General features: G+C 39.1%; 1 protein-coding gene across 3 annotated transcripts in view; it reads left to right on the forward strand.

Annotated features, from left to right (window-relative positions):
• CDH6 (cadherin 6) overlaps positions 1–23,836 on the forward strand; it is a 137,182-nt gene that overhangs the window by 87,833 nt on the left and 25,513 nt on the right. For all 3 annotated transcript variants that reach the window (XM_025389144.1, XM_025389147.1, XM_025389145.1), the window contains 3 exons: positions 17,908–18,202; positions 21,214–21,333; positions 23,384–23,551. In XM_025389144.1, coding sequence (XP_025244929.1) covers positions 17,908–18,202; positions 21,214–21,333; positions 23,384–23,551 — 583 coding nt within the window. The remainder of the gene's footprint in view (positions 1–17,907; positions 18,203–21,213; positions 21,334–23,383; positions 23,552–23,836) is intronic.

The following is a 23,836-nucleotide window of genomic DNA, read 5'->3' on the forward strand; positions in this document are numbered from 1 at the left end:
CCGCCATTCTCCTGCCTCAGCCTCCCGAGTAGCTGGGACTACAGGCGCCCGCCACCTCGCCCGGCTAGTTTTTTGTGGTTTTTTTAGTAGAGACGGGGTTTCATTGTGTTAGCCAGGATGGTCTCGATCTCCTGACCTCGTGATCCGCCCGTCTCGGCCTCCCAAAGTGCTGGGATTACAGGCTTGAGCCACCGCGCCCGGCCGCATAAGGGCTTCAAATTCTCTCTCTCTCTCTTCCTTTCTTCTTCTCTCTCTCTCTCTCCCTGTCCTCAGCTCCTATCATCACATTTCCATCTCTCACTCCAACTCTCCCCTGTCTCTTTCCCTTGTAAGGACCCTTGCCATTACCTTGGGCTCACCTGGGTGATCCAACATAATCTCCCCATCTCAAAATCCTTATCTTGATCACATGCATAAAGTCCTTTTTTCCATGTGTGGAAACACAGTCACAGGTCCTGGGAATTAGGACATGGACATCTTTAGGGGAGTGGGTGCATTAGTCTGCCTACTACCACTATTATCACTCTAAAGTTGTGTTCATTTAAGTTATTCTGTTACTTCTGACATGAAATTCAAGGTATTGAGTGTAAAAAAAATGATTGTCAAGGGAATTAGTAAATTTCTGTTGTGTTTAGGCTTAAACTTCTTTTGCTTTTAGCACTTTGTCAAAAATTATCCTCCACACGACACAAGTCTGTTTCAGGGGTTATTAAATGTAACAAAAGATAAAAAATTGAATTGAGTAGGGTTATGCAGAATCTCTGCAAATACAGATCCTTTATGATATTATTTAAGTGTATTTTAAAAGTCACAAGGTATATATTGATAAGAAAGATGGAAGGATGGATGGATGGATGGATGGATGGAAAGACAGGAGATAGATACATAGATAGACAGACACACAGATTTAAGAGCTTGATCAGTGTTCTCAATTTTATGACCCCAGGGGACATTTGGAAATATCTGGAGACATTTTTGGCTGTCACAACTTGGAATGACGCTACTGGCATCTAGTAGGTAGGGACCAAGGACTCTGCTGAACATCCTATAATGTATGGGACAGCTCCCCAAACAGTTACCTAGCCCAAAATGCCAATAGAGCAGTGAAAAACACTGAACTAGATAATTCTTTGTAACTCAAAATATTGTTTGGTACAGAGTAAGCCTTTAATGAATGTTTATAGAACTAAATGTAAAAATGGAGGAAAAAATGTATTGTGGTTAATAGAGTAGGCCACCTGGACTCAAATCTTGCTCTTATTCATGCTGTCATGCTGAGAAGTGATTTACCTCCTGTATTGCCTCAGTTGCATCATCACTTAAGAGGGGATAAGAATAGAATCATGGGAGGAGGTTCCAAGATGGCCAAATAGGAACAGCTCCAGTCTACAGCTCACAGCATGAGTGACGCAAAAGACGGGTGATTTCTGCATTTCCAACTGAGGTACCAGGTTCATCTCACTGGGGTTTGTTGGACGGTGGGTGCAGCCCATGGAGTGTGAGCCAAAGCTGGGTGGGGCATTGCGTCACCCACGAAATGCAAGGGGTCTGGGAATTCCCTTTGCTAGCCAAGGGAAGCTGTGACAGAGGGTACCTGGAAAATCGGGACACTCCCACTCTAATACTGCACTTTTCCAACAGTCTTAGCAAATGGCACACCAGGAGATTATATGCTGTGCCTGGCTCAGAGGGTCCCACACCCATGGAGCCTTGCTCACTGCTAACACAGCAATCTGAGATCGAACTGCAAGGCTGCAGAGAGGCTGGGGGAGGGGTGCCCACCATTGCTGAGGCTTGAGTAGGTAAACAAAGCAGCTGGGAAGCTCAAACTGGTTGCAGCCCACCGCAGCTCAAGGAGGCCTGCCTGACTCTGTAGACTCCACCTCTGGGGGCAGGGCATAGCTGAACAAAAGGCAGCAGAAACTTCTGCTGACTTAAACGTCCCTGTCTGACAGCTTTGAAGAGAGTAGTGGTTCTCCCAGCATGAAGTTTGAGTTATGAGAACGGGCAGACTGCTTCCTCAAGTGGGTCCCTGACTCCCAAGTAGCCTAACTGGGAGGCACCTCCCAGTAGGGGCCGACTGACACCTCATTCAGCCAAGTGCCCCTCTGAGATGAAGCTTCCAGAGGAAGAATCAGGTAGTAACGTTTTCCATTCGGCAATATTCGCTGTTCTGCAGCCTCCATTGGTGATACCCAGGCAAACAGCGTCTGGAGTGGACCTCCAGCAAACTCCAACAGACCCACAGCTGAGGGTCCTGACTGTTAGAAGGAAAACCAGCAAACAGAAAGAACACCCACACCAAAACCCCATCTGTACGTCACCACCATCAAAGACCAAAGATGGATAAAACCACAAAGATGGGGAGAAACCAGAACAGAAAAGCTGAAAATTCTAAAAATCAGGATGCCTCTTCTCCTCCAAAGGAATGCAACTCCTCACCAGCAAAGGAACAAAGCTGTATGGAGAATGACTGACGAGTTTAGAGAAGAAGGCTTCAGATGATGGGTAATAACAAACTTCTCCGAGCTTCAGGAAGATGTTCCAACCCATCGCAAAGAAGCTAAAAACCTTGAAAAAAGACTAGATGAATGACTAACTAGAATAAACAGTGTAGAGAAGACCTTAAATAACCTGATGGAGCTGAAAACCATGGCATGAGAACTATGTGACACATGCCCAAGCTTCAGTAGCCAATTTGACCAAGTGGAAGAAAGGGTATCAGTGATTGAAGATCAAATGAATGAAATGAAGAAAGAAGAGAAGTTTAGAGAAAAAAAGAGTAAAAAGAAATGAACAAAGTCTCCAAGAAATATGGGACTATGTAAAAAGACCAAATCTACATCTGATTGGTGTACCTAAAAGTGACAGGGAGAATGGAACCAAGTTGGAAAACACTCTTCAGGATACCATCCAGGAGAACTTCCCCAACCTAGCAAGGCAGGCTAGCATTCAAATTCAGGAAATACAGAGAATGTCACATAGGTATTCCTTGAGAAGAGCAACCCCAAGACACATAATTGTCAGATTCACCAAAGTTGAAATGAAGGAAAAAATGTTAAGAGCAGCCAGAGAGAAAGGTCGGGTTACCCACAAAGGGAAGCCCATCAGACTAACAGCAGATCTCTCAGCAGAAACTCTACAAGCCAGAAGAGAGTGGGGGCCAATATTCAACCTTCTTAAAGAAAAGAATTTTCAACCCAGAATTTCATATCCAGCCAAACTAAGCTTCATAAGTGAAGGAGAAATAAAATCCTTTACAAACAAGCAAATGCTGAGAGATTTTGTCACCACCAGGCCTGCCTTACAAGAGCTCCTGAAGGAAGCATGAAACGTGGAAAGGAACAACCGGTACCAGCCACTACAAAAACATGCCAAATTGTAAAGACCATCAATGCTAGGAAGAAACTGCATCAACTAATGAGCAAAATAACCAGCTAATATCAAAATGACAGGATCAAATTCACACATAACGATATTAAACTTAAATGTAAATGGGCTAAATGCTCCAATTAAAAGACACAGACTGGCAAATTGGATAGAGTCAAGACCCATCAGTGTGCTGTATTCAGGAGATCCATCTCACATGCAGAAACACACATAGGCTCAAAATAAAGGGATGGAGGAAGATCTCCCAAGCAAATGGAAAACAAAACAAAAAAAATAAAACCAGGGGTTACAATTCTAGTCTCTGATAAAACAAACTTTAAACCAACAAAGATCAAAAGAGACAAAGAAGGCCATTACATAATGGTAAAGGAATCAATTCAACAAGAAGAGCTAACTATGCTAAATGCACCCAATACAGGAGCACCCAGATTCATAAAGCAAGTCTTTAGAGACTTACAAAGAGACTTAGACTCCCACACAATAATAATGGGAGACTTTAACACCCCACTGTCAACATTAGACAGATCATCGAGACAGAAAGTAACAAGCATATCCAGGAATGGAACTCAACTCTACACTAAGCGGACCTAATAGACATCTACAGAACTCTCCACCCCAAATCAACAGAATATACATTGTTCTCAGCACCACATCACACTTATTCCAAAATTGACCACATAGTTGGAAGTAAAGCACTCCTCAGCAAATGTAAAAGAACAGAAATTATAACAAACTGTCTCTCAGACCACAGTGAAATCAAACTAGAACTCAGGATTCAGGAACTCACTCAAAACTGCTCAACTATATGGAAACTGAACAACCTGCTCCTGAATGACTACTGGGTACATAACGAAATGAAGGCAGAAATAAAGATGTTCTTTGAAACCAATGAGACAAAGACACAACATATCAGAATCTCTGGGACACATTTAAAACAGTGTGTAGAGGGAAATTTATAGCACTAAATGCCCACAAGAGAAAGCAGGAAAGATCTAAAATGGACACCCTAACATCACAATTAAAAGAACTAGAGAAGCAAGAGCAAACACATTCAAAAGCTAGCAGAAGGCAAGAAATAACTAAGATCAGAGCAGAACTGAAGGAGATAGAGACACAAAAAACCCTTCAAAAAATCAAATAATCCAGGAGCCGGTTTTTTGGAAAGATCAACAAAATTGATAGACCGCTAGCAAGACTAACAAAGAAGAAAAGAGAGAAGAATCAAATAGACACAAATGAAAAAGGGGATATCACCACCAATCCCACAGAAGTACAAACTACCATCAGAGAAAACTATAAAGACCTCTATGCAAATAAACTAGAAAATCTAGAGGAAATGGATAAATTCCTGGACACATACACCCTCCCAAGACTAAACCAGGAAGAAGTTGAATCCCTAAATAGACCAATAACAGGCTCTGAAATTGAGGCAATAATTAATAGCCTACCAACCAAAAAAAGTCCAGGACCAGACAGATTCATAGCCAAATTCTATCAGAGGTACAAAGAGGAGCTGGTACTATTCCTTCTGAAACTATTCCAATCAGTTGAAAAAGAGGGAATCCTCCCTAACTCATTTTATGAGGCCAACATCATCCTGATACCAAAGCCTGGCAGAGACACAACAAAAAAAGAGAATTTTAGACCAATATCCCTGATGAACATTGATGCAAAAATCCTCAATAAAATACTGGCACACCAAATCCAGCAGCACATCAAAAAGCTTATCCACCATGATCAAGTGGGCTTCATCCCTGGGATGCAAGGCTGGTTCAACATATGCAAATCAATAAACATAATCCATCATATAAACAGAACCAAAGACAAAAACCACATGATTATCTCAATAGATGCAGAAAAGGCCTTTGACAAAATTCAACAGCCCTTCACGCTAAAAACTCTCAATAAACTAGGTTTTGATGGGACGTATCTCAAAATAATAAGCGCTATTTATGACAAACCCACAGCCAATATCATACTGAATGGGCAAAAACTGGAAGCATTCCCTTTGAAAACTGGCACAAGATAGGGATGCCCTCTCTCACCACTCCTATTCAACATAGTGTTGAAAGTTCTGGCCAGGGCAATCAGGCAAGAGAAAGAAATAAAGGGTATTCAATTAGGAAAAGAAGAAGTCAAATTGTCACTGTTTGCAGATGACATGATTGTACATTTAGAAAACCCCATCGTCTCAGCCCAAAATCTCCTTAAGCTGATAAGCAACTTCAGCAAATTGTCAGGATACAAAATCAATGTGCAAAATTCACAAGCATTCCTCTACACCAATAACAGACAAACAGAGAGCCAAATCATGAATGAACTCCCATTCACAATATACCTAGGAATTCAATTTACAAGGGATGTGAAGGACCTCTTCTAGGAGAACTACAAACCACTGCTCAACGATATAAAAGAGGACACAAACAAATGGAAGAACATTCCATGCTCATGGAGAGGAAGAATCCATATAGTGAAAATGGCCATACTGCCCAGGTAATTTATAGATTCAATGCCATTCCCATCAAGTTACCAATGACTTTCTTCACAGAATTGGAAAAAACTGCTTTAAAGTTCATGTGGAACCAAAAAAGAGCCCATATTGCCAAGACAATCCTAAGCCAAAAGAACAAAGCTGGAGGCATCATGCTATCTGACTTCAAACTATACTACAAGGCTACAGTAACCAAAACAGCATGGTACTGGTACCAAAACAGAGATATAGACCAATAGAACAGAACAGAGTCCTCAGAAATAATACCACACATCTACAACCATCTGATCTTTGATAAACCCAACAAAAACAAGAAATGGGGAAAGGATTCCCTATTTAATAAATGGTGCTGGGAAAACTGGCTAGCAATATGTAGAAAGCTGAAACTGGATCCCTTCCTTTCCCCTTATACAAAAATTAATTCAAGATGGATTAAAGACTTAAATGTTAGACCTAAAACCGTAAAAACCCTAGAAGAAAACCTAGGCAATACCATTCAGGCCATAGGCATGGGCAAGGACTTCATGACTAAAACACCAAAAGCAATGGCAGCAAAAGCCAAAATTAACAAATGGGATCTAATTAAACTAAAGAGCTTCTGCACAGCAAAAGAAACTACCATCAGAGTGAACAGGCAACCTACAGAATGGCAGAAAATTTTTACAATCTTCCCATCTGACAAAGGGCTAATATCCAGAATCTAAAAAGAACTTAAACAAATTCACAAGAAAAAATCAAACAACTCCATCAAAAAGTGCGCAAAGGATATGAGCAGACACTTCTCAAAAGAAGACATTTATGCAGCCAACAGACACATGAAAAAATGTTCATCATGACTGGCCATCAGAGAAATGCAAATCAAAACCACAATGAGATACCATCTCACATCAATTAGAATGGCAATCATTAAAAAGTCAGGAAACAACAGGTGCTGGAGAGTATGTGGAGAAATAGGAGTGCTTTTACACTGTTGGTGGGAGTGTAAACAAGTTTAACCATTGTGGAAGACAGTGTGGCGATTCCTCAAGGATCTAGAACTAGAAATACCGTTTGACCCAGCCATCTCATTACTGGGTATATACTCAAAGGATTATAAATAATGCTATAAATGTGCTATAAAGACCCATGCACATGTATGTTTATTGCAGCACTGTTCACAATAGCAAAGACTTGGAACCAACCCAAATGTCCATCAGTGATAGACTGAGTTAAGAAAATGTGGCACATATACACCATGGAATACTATGCAGCCATAAAAAAGGATGAGTTCATGTCCTTTGTAGCAACATGGATGAAGCTAGAAACCATCATTCTGAGCAAACTGTCACAAGGACAGGAAACCAAACACCACATGTTCTCACCTCGTAGGTAGGAATTGAACAATGAGAACACTTGGACACAGGGTGGGGAACATAACACACCAGGGCATGTTTTTGTGGTGGGGGAGTGGGGAGGGATAGCATTAGGAGATATACCTAATGTAAACGAGGAGTTGATGGGTACAGCACATCAACATGGCACATGCATACATATGTAACAAACCTGCACGTTGTGCACATGTACCCTAGAGCTTAAAGTATTAAAAAAAAGAAAACAATAGAATCATGATGAGTAACAATTTATGTAATCTTTGCGATGAGTTCAGGTCATGACCTGCTCCATAGTATGGGCTTAACAAATATCTGCTATTATCATTTTCCCAAATCCCAGCCAGACCAATTGCCAGATGATGAATCACATAAGAGAAGACTTTAAAGATAAAATCTTTACACCATTATAAAAATCAATTAAATCATTTCTACTGTAAAGGAAAATACTAATTTTGGGGGTCATAAGAGCCAACATGGTGTAATAGAAAAAGAACATGAGATATGAAGGCAGCCTGATCCCAGGTTTTGTCAGAAAAATATATTTTCTAGATTCCCTTTCTTTTTTTTTTTTTTAAGATGGAGTCTCACTCTGTCTTCCAGGCTGGAGTGCAGTGGCATGATCTCAGTTTACTGCAACCTCCGCCTCCTGGGTTCAAGCGATTCTCCTGCCTCAGCCTCCCAAGTAGCTAGGCCTACAGGCAGGCACCACCACGCCCAGCTACTTTTTGTGTTTTGGGTACAGAGAGGGTTTTGCCATGTTGCCCAGGCTGGTCTCAAACTCCTGAGCTCAAGTGATCTACCAGCCTCTGCCTCCCAAAGTGCTGAGATTACAGGCGTGAGCCACCGTGCATGGCCCTATTTTCTAGATCCTTTTCAAGCCCATTTTGTAGATCAAGAAATAAGCTGGCCATCCAAAATAAAATTCACTAATTCCATTTATAAATGTAGTCACCAAGAATTACTTGCAGCATGCTCTGGCATGTAGGTCATTTTTCCACCCCAGCTATCTCCACAGGGTCTGTACTAGGAATTGGCCCTTCCACCTACAGCAGTTTGTGTGGTAGGATATTCCTGAAACCACGGAACTTCACATTCCTGGCTCTCAAATAACACAGAAAGACTTACTTCTACTGCCCTGAGACACATGAATCTGAATCCCCAGGGTGGAACAGTGGCAAGGTTTGGGTAAAGGTGAAACTAGAGTGGGTTTTTCCCACTTCCCCCTGGGGCAATCATGTGGTGAGGGAGAAGCCCTGTTTCATTCCCATGAGCCTTCCTGGGCTTCTCCAGAGCAAGAAGGGGGTTGATTGATCCAATAAATGGTCCAATAGAAGGACAAAGCAATCCTGTAACTAGGACTACATGTGCTAAGGGCGATAAAGAAGACATAGCCAGACCTCAAGGGCAGTATGTGATGCCAGTGGGGGATGCAAGATGTAGCTAGTCACCTTGATCACTGGAGAGCAAAGGTCATAATCTGCCAGAACCATAGATGCCACTGAGGAAAGTAATAGATAAGAGATATTCTCTAGAGACAAGAGGGTCAGAGGGCATTCTGAGGACCATCCTTGGCTCCAAAAGCCCCCAAATTTGTCACTGACAAAGGCCATGTGGCTACCTCTCCTTCATACAGGCAGATGTCATCTTGGACTGGATCAGGAGCAAAGCAGGAGGAGAAAGAAACCAGAAAGACTGAGATTTATCCAAAAGAGACCGTATTACTCAATCAGGAAGACTTTATTGGGATTTCACTAAATTACTGAGTCGATATTCAACTGTATTGAGCTTCTAATCCTCAATGGGACTAGAGCTTGAGGGAAAAGCTATAAACAAAAATAATTATAAGGAAGCTGCATCTTTCCTTGCACATTTGAGTGCAGTGTGAGAAAATATGTGACCCTGCAACTTAAGGGAAGGAGTGTTTCTATTTTTGCTGACTTTATGACTTTTATTACCCCAGGCACATACTCAAGGCCTCTTCTGATTTTCTCCCACACTGAGCCTTGAAACCATGCCATGTCCTCATGTTGGTTGCTAAATCATTTTTCTCCCATCAGTAGTCTAAACTTCTCCAAGAAGTCTTCCTAAACCATCAAAGAGCTTACACATTCCCCAATTCGGTCTTTTCCAACTTACAAGTTCCTTCTATGCTATTCTCCAGCTTTTTACTTACCTTGTGAATCCTAATACCTAACAACAGTAAAGTGTCTAATTTCTGCTTTTTTTCTATGTATTTTATTCCAATGTAAATGGCAAGTTTATAGAAGAAAGAGTTTAGATGCTTTTATTCTTTGCTTTATGCAACTCGTCAGACCGGTAAGTGTTTTTAATGGCCGTGGTTGACAGAGTTAAATTATTTTATTATGAAATAATGTTTCTGTGAAATGGAGCATTTCTCTTTAGTTGCTGCAACAGGAGGATACTTGAAATATAGTTCAGTAAAATCTTGCAGCTTTTTCACTATTAACAGATGACTTCTGACCCAGCACCCAATGTATTTATGATAGTCATTGAATTCAGTGTACTTACAATTGGTCCATTTTTGTCAACAAATCCAATACAAGTTGGTTTTACTATTGTATTGGGGTTGAATTTGTTATTAAATTTTTTTAAGTCTGAGGCAATAACTTGAATTACTTCCTCAGATTGTTCAGATTAGACCATGTGTCTAATGTTTAGTAGTAATTGATAAATTATCTGGCAATTTCAGGAATGTATATTTTTGATCTACAGAATTATCCTAAAGTCAAGAAAGAGGATAGAGGACACTAAGATTTATTGAGTATCTGCTATGTGCCAGAAACCTTCACTGATTGTTGATATCTTATCCAATTTAATTTTTAGAAGATTCATTTATTCATTCATTCATTCATTCCTTGCTTTGATTGACTCTTAGTATCTATAAAGTGCCTGTATATCAGGCTCTGAGGATACAGAAGTGACCTAGACAGGTTTGGTGCCTTCCTTTATGAACTTGCAATCTAGCTAGGAAAACAGCTGTAAAACACATCATCAACGACAATAGAATGTGCTGATGGCTAAGTGGGGAATGAATTGATTGCATATAGGAGGAGAATCTAACTTAGACCAGCAGCTTAAGGAAGGCTTCCCCGAGGTGATAAAGATTAAGCAGACCGGGCACAGGAGTTGGCTTAACCAGGTGAGGATGTTAAAAGGGCTTGATGTCAAGGGAACCACATGTGGGAAGGCCTAGCTACAAAAGAGCTAGTTAGTGATGTTATCTTCAAAAAGCTGAAAGAAGTAGGGTATGACTGGAACCAGGAGAATTAAGGGGAGAATGATGGCTGATGAAGCCAAAGAGAGGAGGAGAGCAGAGGAGGGCTTTGGAGGCCATGTGAAGGGGTGGGGATGAGGGCTTTATCCCAAGACTAAAGAGGACACTGCAGGATTTAATTAGAGGAGAGTGGCATCTTCAGAGTTGGTGTTGTTCTTAAGTTGATCTAGTTACAGAAAGGAAAATCTAAAGAAAGCAAGCCTGGGTGTGTGTTTGGAGGGCCTCCTTGCAATAGACCAATGAGAAAAGGCAATAGCATGGACCAGGGTGACAGCAGTGAAAATGGGAAAAGTTAGGTGAATCAAGATATACATAAGAGGTAGAATTGACTAGAGTTGGTGGCTTAATGAATGTGGGGATAGTGGCAGAGGGGATGGCCTAGCATGACTCCCTGGTGGCTTTCACAAAGATGAGAGGAGGAAAATGATTTGGAGAGAAGGTGATGAGGTCAATATGGATGTGCTGAGTGTAAGTTGTCTAAGAGACTTGCCTAAGTGGTGACTATATTCTCTCCAGATCTCAAGAAAATGCTCTTCCCTGGGGTAACAGATAGATTTGGGCACTCATGGTACAGAGATAGCAATTGAATCCATGAAAATAGATAGAGGATCTGATGTGGGGAGAGCATGTGAAAGGAGGGAAACAAAGACCAAAGACACAGGCCTACAGGATACCAGCATTTAAGGGGCAGATAGAGGAGGCAAAGTTAATCATTTCCAGTTCTATAGCAGGACTGAATGGAGACTAAGATCACTTAATTTATTTCACTGATTAATAGGAAAGTCAGAATTCAGATCCAAATCCCACCACTTTCCCAAAATCCACCTTTGGATACTTGGTGTTTATCAATTCAAGAGTAATTTATTGAAGGTTTTCTCCAAGGTAGGCCCTCTACTAAGCATCTTACATTTGTTATTTTATTTATTGTCAGAGAAACCTACTTGTAAATTAAGTAGTATTATTATTATTCCCATCATGTGGATGAGGAAATGAAGACCTGGAGAGGTTAACTAAGTTCCCCAAGGTTATGTGACACGTACGTAGCATAAATTTATACTCACCTCTTTCCCTGCCTATGTCCATGCTTATAATTATTATGATTGTACTAGCTAAGGCAGTGGCTCTCAAACCTGAGCACTTGTCAGAACTACCTACGGGGCTTCTTAAAACACAGCACTGGTGGACATCCCCTGAGTTTCTGATTCCGGAAGTTTGCATTTCTAACTAGTTCCCAGGTAATGCCAATACGGCTGGTCCAGGGACCGCACTTTGAGAACCACTGAGTTAGGGTCAAGGCAGAACTACAAAAACAACAACAAAACTTCAAAAATATAATGGCTGAAGTGCAATGCCTTTCTTTCATCTTTCACATGACAGGCTGGTTGGATATGAGGTTATTCTAGAACCTGGGGTTCCTTCCACTTTGTGGCTTGCCATTCCCTTGGACACTGTCCTCCTCAGCCTGGTGGAAACCAGGTCACTACCTCACTTACATCACAACCTGTGGAAAAAAGAAAAAAAGAGGACTAGAGCAAGCCAATTCCTGCTAAACCAGGGACACTGAAGTTGCACCCTTTACATTCACACATATTACAATGTGAAAACTATTATTCATATTACAATGAATATTATTCATATTACAATGAATCACAGGGCTGAACAGCCACACACCCAGCCGACCCACAGCTGGGAACCTGCCACAATCCTATGCTGCCATCATCAGCTTTTTAATTGGTAAAATAATCATCAGATATAAGTTAGTTAACTCATGCCAAATTATTAACATTCAAATACAGCATAAAACGTGTCACATGGAATTTTATTAAAATATACTTTTGATTTACCTAATTCTATAATCTCTAAAACAGAAACAACTCTAATCCCTGCCATGTACTTCAAGCAAGGTTCAATTTCCACCTGATATAAACTCTACCCAACAAGCTTTTCCCAGCCTTCACAACACTAAGTCTATTTATTAGCATTACGTATACATGCATTATATATAAAGATGTATGTATACATGCAGACATCTATACATATACATAGATATTGATGCAGTTAAGCCTCAATTTGTCATAACTTGATTTCTTGTGCTAATTTAAAGTAACATTCTACATATTTAACACAAAGATGTTCTCTCTCTCTGTTGTAATTCCTGTTTCTCTCCCTCAATCCCAGTCAGACAGCATCTTTTCAACACCACTGTTCTGTAATTGTCTTGTAACGTCTCAGGTTAGCAACCATAACATTTCTTAAAGAGCAACATTACATTTGCACTACACCCTACAAGTATATTAGCCAAACTTCAATTTTCCATTTTAGCCAAACATCACTTCATACCTTTCCTAAGCCCATGTAAGGCTGCTGTAGGTACTTTCCTATGTGTGTCATCTAGGCAAACTTCTGTTTGGATTGTTTTTGCTGGGGGAGAGGGGATTATTTTATTTAGTTTTTATTTTAGATTCAGAGGGTACTTGTTATGTATTACATGTGTAATGGTGGGTGTTGGGTTTCTAGTGTACCCATCACCCCAGTATTGGACATTGTACCCAGTAGGTGATTTTTCAGCCATCACTCCCCTTCCTCCCAACTTTTGGAGTCCCCAAGGTCTATTTTCCCATCATTATGTCCATATGTACTTTTTGTTTAGCTCCCACTTACAAGTAAGAACATGTGGTATTTGATTTTCTGTGTCTGTGTTAGTTCACTTAGGATAATGGTCTCCAGCTCCATCCGTGTTACTGCAAAGGACATGATTTCTTTCTTTTTTACAGCTTTGTAGTATTCTGGGGTGTATATGTACCATATTTTCTTTATCCAGTCAACTGTTGGTGGACACGTAGGTTGGTTCCATGCCTTTGCTATTGTGAATGGTGTTATGATAAACATATGAATGCAGGTGTCATTCTGATAGAATGATTTCTTTTCCTTTGGATAGATTACAGAATGATTTACTAAATTGCTGGGTCAAAGGGTAATTCTAATTTTAGTTCTCTGAAAAATCTCCATACTGTTTTCCCTAGAAATTGAACTAATTTATCTTCCCACCAACAGTGTATGAGCGTTCCCTTTTCTCCACACCCTCGCCAGCATTGTTTGGACTGTTTAGTGTCTCAACAATGCATATGCTTCGGAGATTCCACTTAGTCACTGATTCAGATGGTGACTCGGGGACACACAGGAAATGGGAATAGGGCAGCAGTAGCTGGCTTCACAGGCCACTAAACATCTTTGTTATGCCTTTGAATCTGATTTAAAGTCAAGTTGGAAGTAGGCACATTTAGCATGTAAAAACATGCTGTGTCCCCAGGAAAGCACAACACCCAGCTGGCAAAGATGCTGCCATGATTTTGGTCCCACCCACCATGGAGCTACGTCTACAACCAAAAATCCCTGTGTTTATTTGCCAACACGCTGCATTAAAAAAAAAAATTAACACAGTGGCTCACACCTGCAATCCTGGCACTTTGGGAGGCCCAAGGCAGACAGATCACTTGAGGTCAGGAGTTTGAGACCACCCTGGCCAACATGGTAAAACTGTGTCTCTACTAAAAATACACACAAAAAATTAGCCAGGTGTGGTGGGGGGATGAGGGGTGCCTGTAATCCCAGCTATACGGCAGGCTGAGCCAGGAGAATCACTTGAACCTGGAAGGCAGTGGTTGCAGTGAGCCGAGATCGTGCCGCCGCCCTCCAGCCTGGGCAACAGAGTGAGACGCCATCTGTAAATTAATTAATTAATTAATTAATTTTATAAATCAACAGAGGAAGCGGACAAAGACCAAGAGCTCCCTCTGGCACAAAATGCTGCAGGTACAGTAGTAAAAAGTCATACCAGCCACAGGTGAGATGTGACTTTCTGAGGCAAGTGGATAATTTTTACTTGATGGTGAATCGTTAAAAGTGAACCAGATGATTAAACTTAATGGAACAGCCACATTAAACTGAAATTAGTGAAAACACGCCTCGGGCAGCCTACAACCTTTTATTTGTTGTTGTTTAACGTCTGTCTTTTACAGTGACCATGATGAATGACATCACAAAAGAAAAAATCCAATTAAAATCTAAGTGCTCAATAAACCCCTCATGTCTGGCTGTCACCACCACTTTCGCAGGCACTGATGTCTTAGGTTTCCTTTTTTTCCCAAGAAAAGAACTGGCCCCAGGGGAGTTTGATGGCAGAGGAGGAGAGTGGGGAGAAAAAGCAGAGGCTTTGGGAGGCTTCTGCTCCGTGTACTCTGTCAGACCCAGAAAATGCACTTTGGAGGCAGGAAGCGGGAGGGTGTTAAATTGCTTTATTACCAGACAATGCGAAGAGAAGAGATGCATTTTCCCACTAGTTTTCAAATATTGATAAATCAGAATTGTGATCTGCAAAGCAATCCTTGCTCACACTCTTCTTTAACCTCTCCTCTGCCCTTTAACATTGTTTCAGGTGTTTGTTCTATAAGTCATCGAAATGGTCTCGCCTGACAGCTAAAAATAAGTTTCTGATTACTTTTACCTGAATAAATCTTGTGCCCAGATGTGGAATTCACCTACTAAGTGTGCAACAATTACATACTGAAACCGATGGAAGAACTGGTGGAGGAGAGTGTATAATCTAGTGGAATGTAGAATATGATAAATCACATGTAAAGATAGCAATTGTCCCCCACTGCCCAGTTAAAGAATACTGGCTTTTGATCACAGATTTTGCCTTAGAGATACCATGTGTCTGTAAAATTGGGTTTTCAAAGTCTTCAAAACAAAGTTCTCAAAGTCAAAATAGGAGAAAAAACAAGCTGATTATAAACTAAGAGTTAATAACGGTAGCACTGGCTTAAATTTGGGAGGCACTTTGTAATTTATAAGACCCATATTATGCTTTTATTGCATGTTTACATGGTGGTTAATGTACTATTTGCATGTGATCTGCAATTAGATCTTCACAACAGCCTCGCCGTGTAGCTCTTATTATCCTCATTTTGCAGATAAGAATCCTGGCTGAGGGAGGTTAATTGACTCTGCTGTGGTCTTACACTTGCTGAGTGAAAAAGAATGAACGTGGCTCATGCCTAGGACCGTGCCCCCAACACTGTGCCAGGCTGCTGACCACAGCTGCCCTAGAGCAAGGATCCGCCAAGTGGTGACATTGGTTTCCTTACTCATGGGTTAATGAAATAGCTTTTTAAGAGCCTCTTCAGTCATTCGAATTTGACAATGGAGAGTTAAACTTTCCCCAGTGGCTCTTTGTGTGTCATGATGGTTTCAGCGTTTCCTTAGCATATCCCATCACTCAAATCATGGGATGCTCTTGTTTTACATTTCTGATTGCATTTATCTCACTTCTAAGCAATTTCCTCCCCATTCGAATTTATCTTCCAATATTTCTGCCAAATTGCTTTCAAGGCTACTAATTATATGAATAATATTCTCTTCCCCAAACACCACGATTAACTAGCTTTAGCTGTGTTACATTAAACACAGTTTCCCTACCTCTAAAAATGAGGAAGTTGCACCAAATAATCTATAAGGCCTCTTCCTGCGCTCCAGAGTTAATCTTCAGATTCTTTTCCCATGAGCTGTGTGATTTTGGAAACACAGCACGCACCGGATTCTCGGTTTTCTTGACTCTACAGTGCTGGATTTTTAAATTAGTTCATGTTTCCCAAAGTATCTTTTTTGGAAAACTGGTATGGGGAATATCCATATAAGTTATACCCAAAAAGGATTCTTTCAACAAGAAAGGGTAAACTAGATTACACAGAATCGAATATAGTTTCAAACTGCAGACACTCAGAGCCTCTGACATGTTAACAGTGACTCTAAAAAAGAGACCGTATATAAAGTATTTCTTCCCCTCAGCACTTCCTGGAAATGACATTCCACGGAATACACTTTTAGACTACGTTAGATGATTTTTAAAGTCTCTTTTTGCCCTAAGAGTCTATTTTCAAATGTGTAATGCTTCTCCGAGGCTTTTGTGCAGTATTAATCAACAGGAGAAAGACTTGGCGTAGCTGTTGTTGCTGTTGTTGTAGCATAGCCCGTACTCTGGTTAGGCAGAGTTGAAACAAGATAGAGAGTAGCAGCCTTCCCACTAAGACTAACTTCTCTATATACTGTGGATGCTTAAAACTCTGGGAGTTTATAAATAGTCCTCCTCAATAAAAAGCACTTTTTGAAAATTTGCAAATAGGGTTAAATTATCTGAAAACCTACAGACTGAATTTTTTTACATATATATGTGTGTGTGTATGTATGTATATGTATATATGTGTGTATATATATGTCCTACAGACCTATAGTTAGGTCTAGGTACCATCTAAAGGTATCATCTAACCTTTTGCTGGGTGGGAAAAAGGGAATTTAGGAAACAATTGGAAATCAGCACTGTGGATATAATCTCTGGGAAAGGAAAAATGGATAAGAATCCTACTTATCCAAGTTAGGATTCTCATCTTCTATTTCCGTGGTATCCTTAGTATTCATTTAATTCCGCCTTTTACCCAAATCCATTTCACCGACAGTTAGTCATCAGAATCTCTGCTTGATTACCTTTAGGAGCAGGGAACTCACTACTCATAAGACTATTTCAATTTTAGGTTGGCTCAAATTATTAGAAGGTCCTTTCCTATCTTATACTAAAGTCTAAACGTGAAATGTTACTGTTCCAAGTGACCTGTGAATTATCTAGTCAGGTGATTTTCAAGGTATTGCCCGTGGCAGCACTTAGGATATTTCTCAAATGCTTTGAGTTGAATTTCATAAATAAATATATAAACATCACATCTTCCCAGAAAAAAATGATTACAATCTCCATCACTAAAGACTCAAGGAAGTTGCCAAGCTTCCCTAAATTCACGAAGATAATAAATGTAAGGTAGAAATAGAATATACCCAAGTCTCTCTGATTCAAAAATCAAAGTCCTTTTCTCAACAGGATATTGCTTCTCTAATATGTTTGTGTACATGCAAGTGAGGACAAGAGTGTATTAGTGGAATGTGAAAGCTATAGTGAAAAATAGGAAAATCTTGAAGAGTTTCATTCCAGCCACCCTAATATGTCCTTGGCCACCTTGCTATTGCTCTTGCCTTTTGTTTTCCCTTCTTCAAAATAAAGATTACTAAATTTTCTCCCAAACTCTGTTCCAGACCTGAAAAATTCTACGATTATAAAGAAACATGTGCATTAATGCATGGTATTTACCATTGAGAGGTTATGTAAATAGTAAAAACAAAACAAAACAGAACAAAAAAACCTGTACACCTTAGAAAGGATTGAATAAAAGTTAACATAGCATGCACCAAAAAGACAAAAACAGTTTAGAACCACATGCTTGACTTTTACTTTCTTTAATTTTTTTTTTCTACACTAGTTACATTCAGACCAGGATAGAGGAGATGGATCACTTAAATATATCCTTTCAGGAGATGGAGCAGGAGATCTCTTCATTATTAATGAAAACACAGGCGACATACAGGCCACCAAGAGGCTGGACAGGGAAGAAAAACCTGTTTACATCCTTCGAGCTCAAGCTATAAACAGAAGGACAGGGAGACCCGTGGAGCCCGAGTCTGAATTCATCATCAAGATCCATGACATCAACGACAATGAACCAATATTCACCAAGGAGGTTTACACAGCCACTGTCCCCGAAATGTCTGATGTCGGTGAGTGAGAAGTGACTTCAGCCAAAAACTGGCTCTCCCCTGGTGCATCCACTGAGTAAGGAATCCCGTGAGCTCAAAGTACTGAACTGCATGAATTTAGATGCTAACTTCTTCAATCCATGTGTGCATATGTTTCCTAATATTACTCTAGTCTCATTTTGCTATTATTTTTACAACCACATTTCCTCTAAAGAGGGTCTGAAAAGTGGCAGGGTGGGAGTGGGAGGTCGAAAGAGAGACCATCTCCTTTCTCTCCCACCCCTGAATGCCCATTCTCTTTCTTGGGCTGAAAGACAGCAACCTTCTCCACTTCTCTTAGCCTACATGGGTGTTAGGGTCCAAGTAACAATCTCCCAAATAGAAAATAAAAACTTAAATTTACAATCCAGTCTAAAAAGTAGTGATAATTGATTTAAGTAACTAGTAACTCTATATTTAGGAAGGAAATTCAGAGAACATTTTTTTAATCCATAAATAATAGACACGTTATGTCTAGGGAGTGGATCCTTTGCTACATGGTGGAAATGAAAAGACTTTCATAACATACATAGAGTGAATTAATATTTTATACACAATTCTACTACTTGTTTCAAATAGTGGATTTAATTTGTTTAAATTGAGAGAAGTAAATAGGATTTAAATTAAGAAAAAGAATTCTACTGACATCACTCTTAGCCACATTGAAATACTTCACGGGAGACAGTGACAAATTTTAAACTACTTATATAAAGTGTTATTTTTATTTTCACTCTGTCAAATTCAAAAGGGCTGAAATTACATAATAACTTTATTATGATTCTGTCAGTTAGATATCAGAGACATTGTAGTTCACAGACCCAAGACATAGAAAATAACCAATCCATGGAAATCATTGTAAAACATCTACATTTTTCTTATGAAGAAATTGCTTCTCTCATTATTTAAAGCCACTTTGTTTTGTTACAAAAATTGCAAGCCTCACAAAGCAAAGAGGGAGATGATTGGATTTTTTTTCTTCTTCTTCTTTTTCACTGGTTATAACAGCAATAGAATGGCATTCTTTAAATTTGTTAGGAAAAGTTTCTCCTCTATGTGGTAAAAGGCAGAAGAATTCATGAAGAATAGTCTCTTCATCAGCACTACTCAGGGCAACTGTAACCAGATATGCAGGTATTGCACTGCACAATTCTAGGGGGTGCCATTCACTTTTGAAGCCATTATAGAATTAAATTTGTATTATGAACATTTAGGGGTAGTTGACAGTAATATGTCTTGAGAAAAATAAAAAGGCTTTTTTCAGTTTGCACACAGACACAGTTATGTTGATATTCATCATCCTTAATTGATACCTCATTATTGTGATTATAGAAAGGCCTTTCTATAAAGTCAGTGGGACAACAGCATGGGAACAAAAATGGACTTTAGTATCAAACAGAACTGCATTTGAAACTATCTCCACTAAGAACCAGCAGTGTAGCCTTGGGCAAGTTATTTGATTTCTCTGATCCTCCAGTTCTGTATCTTGAAAAAATAAATAATAAATGTCAACTCCTAAGGGCTATCATGAGGATTAGATGAGAAAACAGGTGCAGAGCCCCTAGTACAATATCTGGCAATGAATAGACATTTAAAATGTCCAGATAACATATTCTAAAAGCAATCAAATTTTGTGTCAATGTTAAATAAGAACTTGAATGTTTGTTGACTTGACTTTCACCTTAAAATCATAAGATGTTCTCAGTCTCCCCACCTCCCTTGCCAAATTACAAGGGTGGGTGCTCTGTTTTGTGCATCAGCACTATACATTCAGGGCATCCAATCCTAACATACTGCAATCTGTTTCTTCAATAAGGGAAATTGGCTAGATATTACAAAAGCAATGTAGAATTCCTAATATTCCCCGGATGTAACTTCCATACCTCTTTCATGGAAAGGGGAACTCCAGCAGTATGCTTACTGGTTATCTGATACAAACAACAAAAAAACAGCCATTAAGTGATCTTAATTAGAGACTCTCATCCTTTCGGGAAGTCACAGAGTCCTTTGAGAATCATATAAAATCTATGGAATTTCTCCTCAGTGAAATAGACATGTAGGCATACACATAAAAATTTATGTGGAATTTCAGGGGGTTAGGAATACTTTGAAGATTATTAGGCAACTGTAGTCACTAAAATAAGAATGCTGATCTGAAATGTAATAGTGTTCTTTGTATATTTAATTATAATAACCTTTTGGAATTACAGATTCCAGATGTTTGTGCTCTGCTGTTCCAATTCATTGATTCTTTATGTAATCCAAAACTACAGTCTTTAAGGTTCAGGGCCTTTTAACTGTTTAGAATTATCAGATTTATCATTTAGGATGCTTTTATTGGTAAGTAACTGGAAATCCAACTCAAACTAGTTTAAACAACAACAAATAAGTATTTATTGGTCACATTACTTAAGTCAAAAAGTAAAGTGGGCTTTGGACAGGATTTGATCTGAATTCTAGCTGTTTTTCTGTAATTTTCTATTCTATCCAGCTTTGTCCTCAGGCTGGCATTTCTAAGATCACAAAATAGCTGCTGCAAATGTATATCAGCACATTACAGTCCAAGAAAAAGAGTATCTGTGACAGAATTTCCAGCAAAATCATGAGTGGCCCCTGATTGAACAATTCCTAAACTAATTCCTGTGGACAAAAGAAGCAAGATGCTGATTGACTTTGTCCAGGAGAACTCAAAAGAATCACTAAAGCAAGAGTCTAGTCAAATCCCGCCATTGGAGATGGGTTGGAATCAGTTCCACCCCAAGTCATGATCATTTCCATGCTTCTCTGTAACCTAATCCTTAACAATATTTCTAAATGTTGATTGTATTTCTTTACAGTAAAGAAGCCAATCCTTTTTCACCCAGCATCCTACCAAAGTTTTCGACTTCCTCAGCATGATATTCCTATACAAAATTAAGATCGTGCTGGTTTTGGTGTGTGTCAAAGATTGACATGAACTCTCGATGTGTTTTCAGTTTATGTTTCTGTTATTACAGGTACATTTGTTGTCCAAGTCACTGCAACAGACGCGGATGATCCAACATATGGGAACAGTGCTAAAGTTGTCTACAGTATTCTACAGGGACAGCCCTATTTTTCAGTTGAATCAGAAACAGGTTAGACTTTTTGATCTTCCTTTTTATAATCTGTAATTTTAATTGACATGCTCAGCTGAGCTAGCATATTTTTTAATAAAAATAATCAGTGTGATTGGATTTTCTTGCATACATCCACCAAACACTAATGATATATTTGTAAACATGACATCTGAATCCTTGTAATCAAAAAGTCTAGCAATGAATCTTTCACCCACCCTTTCTATGGAGTAGATTGAGAAAAATTATGTATTGCCTTAGTTTTCTTCCAGTTTGGGGCAAAGCTAAAAGGTCAACCCCTTTTTGATAGCTATTGGCCTGTTTACAGATACTCGGAATCTTCTTTTTCTAATTATTTAGTAGGATTGTGTCTCTCTATTCTGCTCTGAAACTAGATGTAGCCATGTGATTTATTTGGTTGAATAAATGTGATAATAATACAAGTCGCTTCTTAGTAAAATTTTCAAAGCTGGTACACGATCTGCCACATTCCTGTCCCTTGCCACAGTTATCATGGAAACCAATGTTGAGATGTAGTCTGTAGCCTGAATGTCTGAGTGGTATGGTGAACCAAGCTACCTGCTTACCTACTCAGAGCCTGAGCGAAAAATAATCTTTAGTTGTGTGAAGCCACTCAGATTTTGCATTGTTTGTTATCACATCATTGTCTAACCCATGCTAACTGATGAGTCCTAATCAAAGTGAAATGCCATCTGGAATCCTCTTTTCAACATCTCAGTTTTCTGTTTCCTGTATTTTCTCCACAAAGTAGCAACCTATCTTATAATGATCTGTTTTTAGCAAATATCATTTGTATTGTATAGTAAATTCTACGCATATTTTTATCATAATGAGTCAATTTCCTTTTATACATTTTTTAAACATCCATTATTCTTGGTAGAAATCAAAACCTCCCTAGGTTCCCACATCCAGTTGGAAATCTCTGTGTTAAGTGGTGCAATGAACTTGGAAAGAATCCCAAGGAGAAAGAAAATGTTGAGTTGAAAAACAATGAGGATGAAAAATTAGAATTATTCAGCTTAAAGGACAAAAGGCTAAGGTGATCTCCTGTATTTAAATAGAGAAGTACTATTATTTGGAGAACAGAAAGCAGCTGTACTTTCACTGAAGCGCAGACTATAGGAATAAAATTGATCTGTTGTCTGAAGTATTCTTGTTAAAAATTTTAAAAAAGATATTTTCGCTTCATTAGTTGTTAAGCACTAGAATGTGTTTCTGCAGAAGGTTATAAAGGCTTCTCCAGTGAAATTTGAAAGAAAGTTAATTTAAGCATAAACGTTACATAGAAACTGGGCAAACTTTTAGAAGTTCTTTAACTATTTTATAACGACCTAACAACAGAGATAAATTTAACCTAACTTAAAAATTTTGGTTGCCATTGGGGCCAGTTGAACTAAAGTTCACGGTCAGCTTTAGGAATTCTAAAAGGCTGAAAGACCTTGAACCTTAATTCCAAAATTCTCTAGAATCATACAAGATGATCATTATGAGAGAAATGATGTTCTATTTTCTAAAGACCATAGTTTTACAATTTAGAAAATCCTCAGAGCATTCATTATGGTAGGTGTATCTGAGGGGTAATTAGTTAATTCATAATGGGAAACTCAAGAGTCGTTCAAGTATGTGACTTTCCTAACAATTTCCTCATAATTCACCTAAATGTCTTTTATCAAGCAGCTATTGTAGTACACCTTTATACCACAAGTCATTTTAGATTTTGCTGTGTCATCTTATAACACTTAATATTTATACATCCATAATGTAATTATAATATTGAGTGTCTTATAACCCTTAATAGTCTATGCTATTGCAGAATCTGACTTGTACTTATTTTTATTCTCCTTGTATTACTTTTAATGTATCTATCTCCCCTGTGTGATTGTAATATCCTTCAGTATAAAGGCTGTATGTACTTATTTTTATATCATCATGACATCTGCATAGCATTCTGCATATTGTGGGTGACAGTTTATGTTTGTTTGCATAAATAAATGATTCCATAAAGTATTCTTAATGCATCCCTTTGCACTCTTAAATTTCACATCCACAGGTATCATCAAGACAGCTTTGCTCAACATGGATCGAGAAAACAGGGAGCAGTACCAAGTGGTGATTCAAGCCAAGGATATGGGCGGCCAAATGGGAGGATTATCTGGGACCACCACCGTGAACATCACACTGACTGATGTCAACGACAACCCTCCCCGATTCCCCCAGAGTAGGAACATTTGGTCGAATGAGTTTCTTCAATGTGCTTTTATAAAACTTGAACATTAAGAGTTTTTATTTTCCATTGTCATCATTATTGTCAAAGTTAGTGGACTTAAGAAGAACTGGTACTTTTATTAAAAAATGAGTTGACAACATGGCAACGCTCAGGAAATGTGAACATTTATGTTCCTGTATTGGTAATTAGCTGAGTGATTTCTGCTGTTGTTGTAAAGGCAACATCATTGTTTCATTTCTCCTTATTAAGAAAACTACCACAGACATAAATCTGCTC

The sequence above is a fragment of the Theropithecus gelada genome, chromosome 6, assembly GCF_003255815.1.
Source record: "Theropithecus gelada isolate Dixy chromosome 6, Tgel_1.0, whole genome shotgun sequence".
NCBI lineage: Eukaryota > Metazoa > Chordata > Mammalia > Primates > Cercopithecidae > Theropithecus > Theropithecus gelada.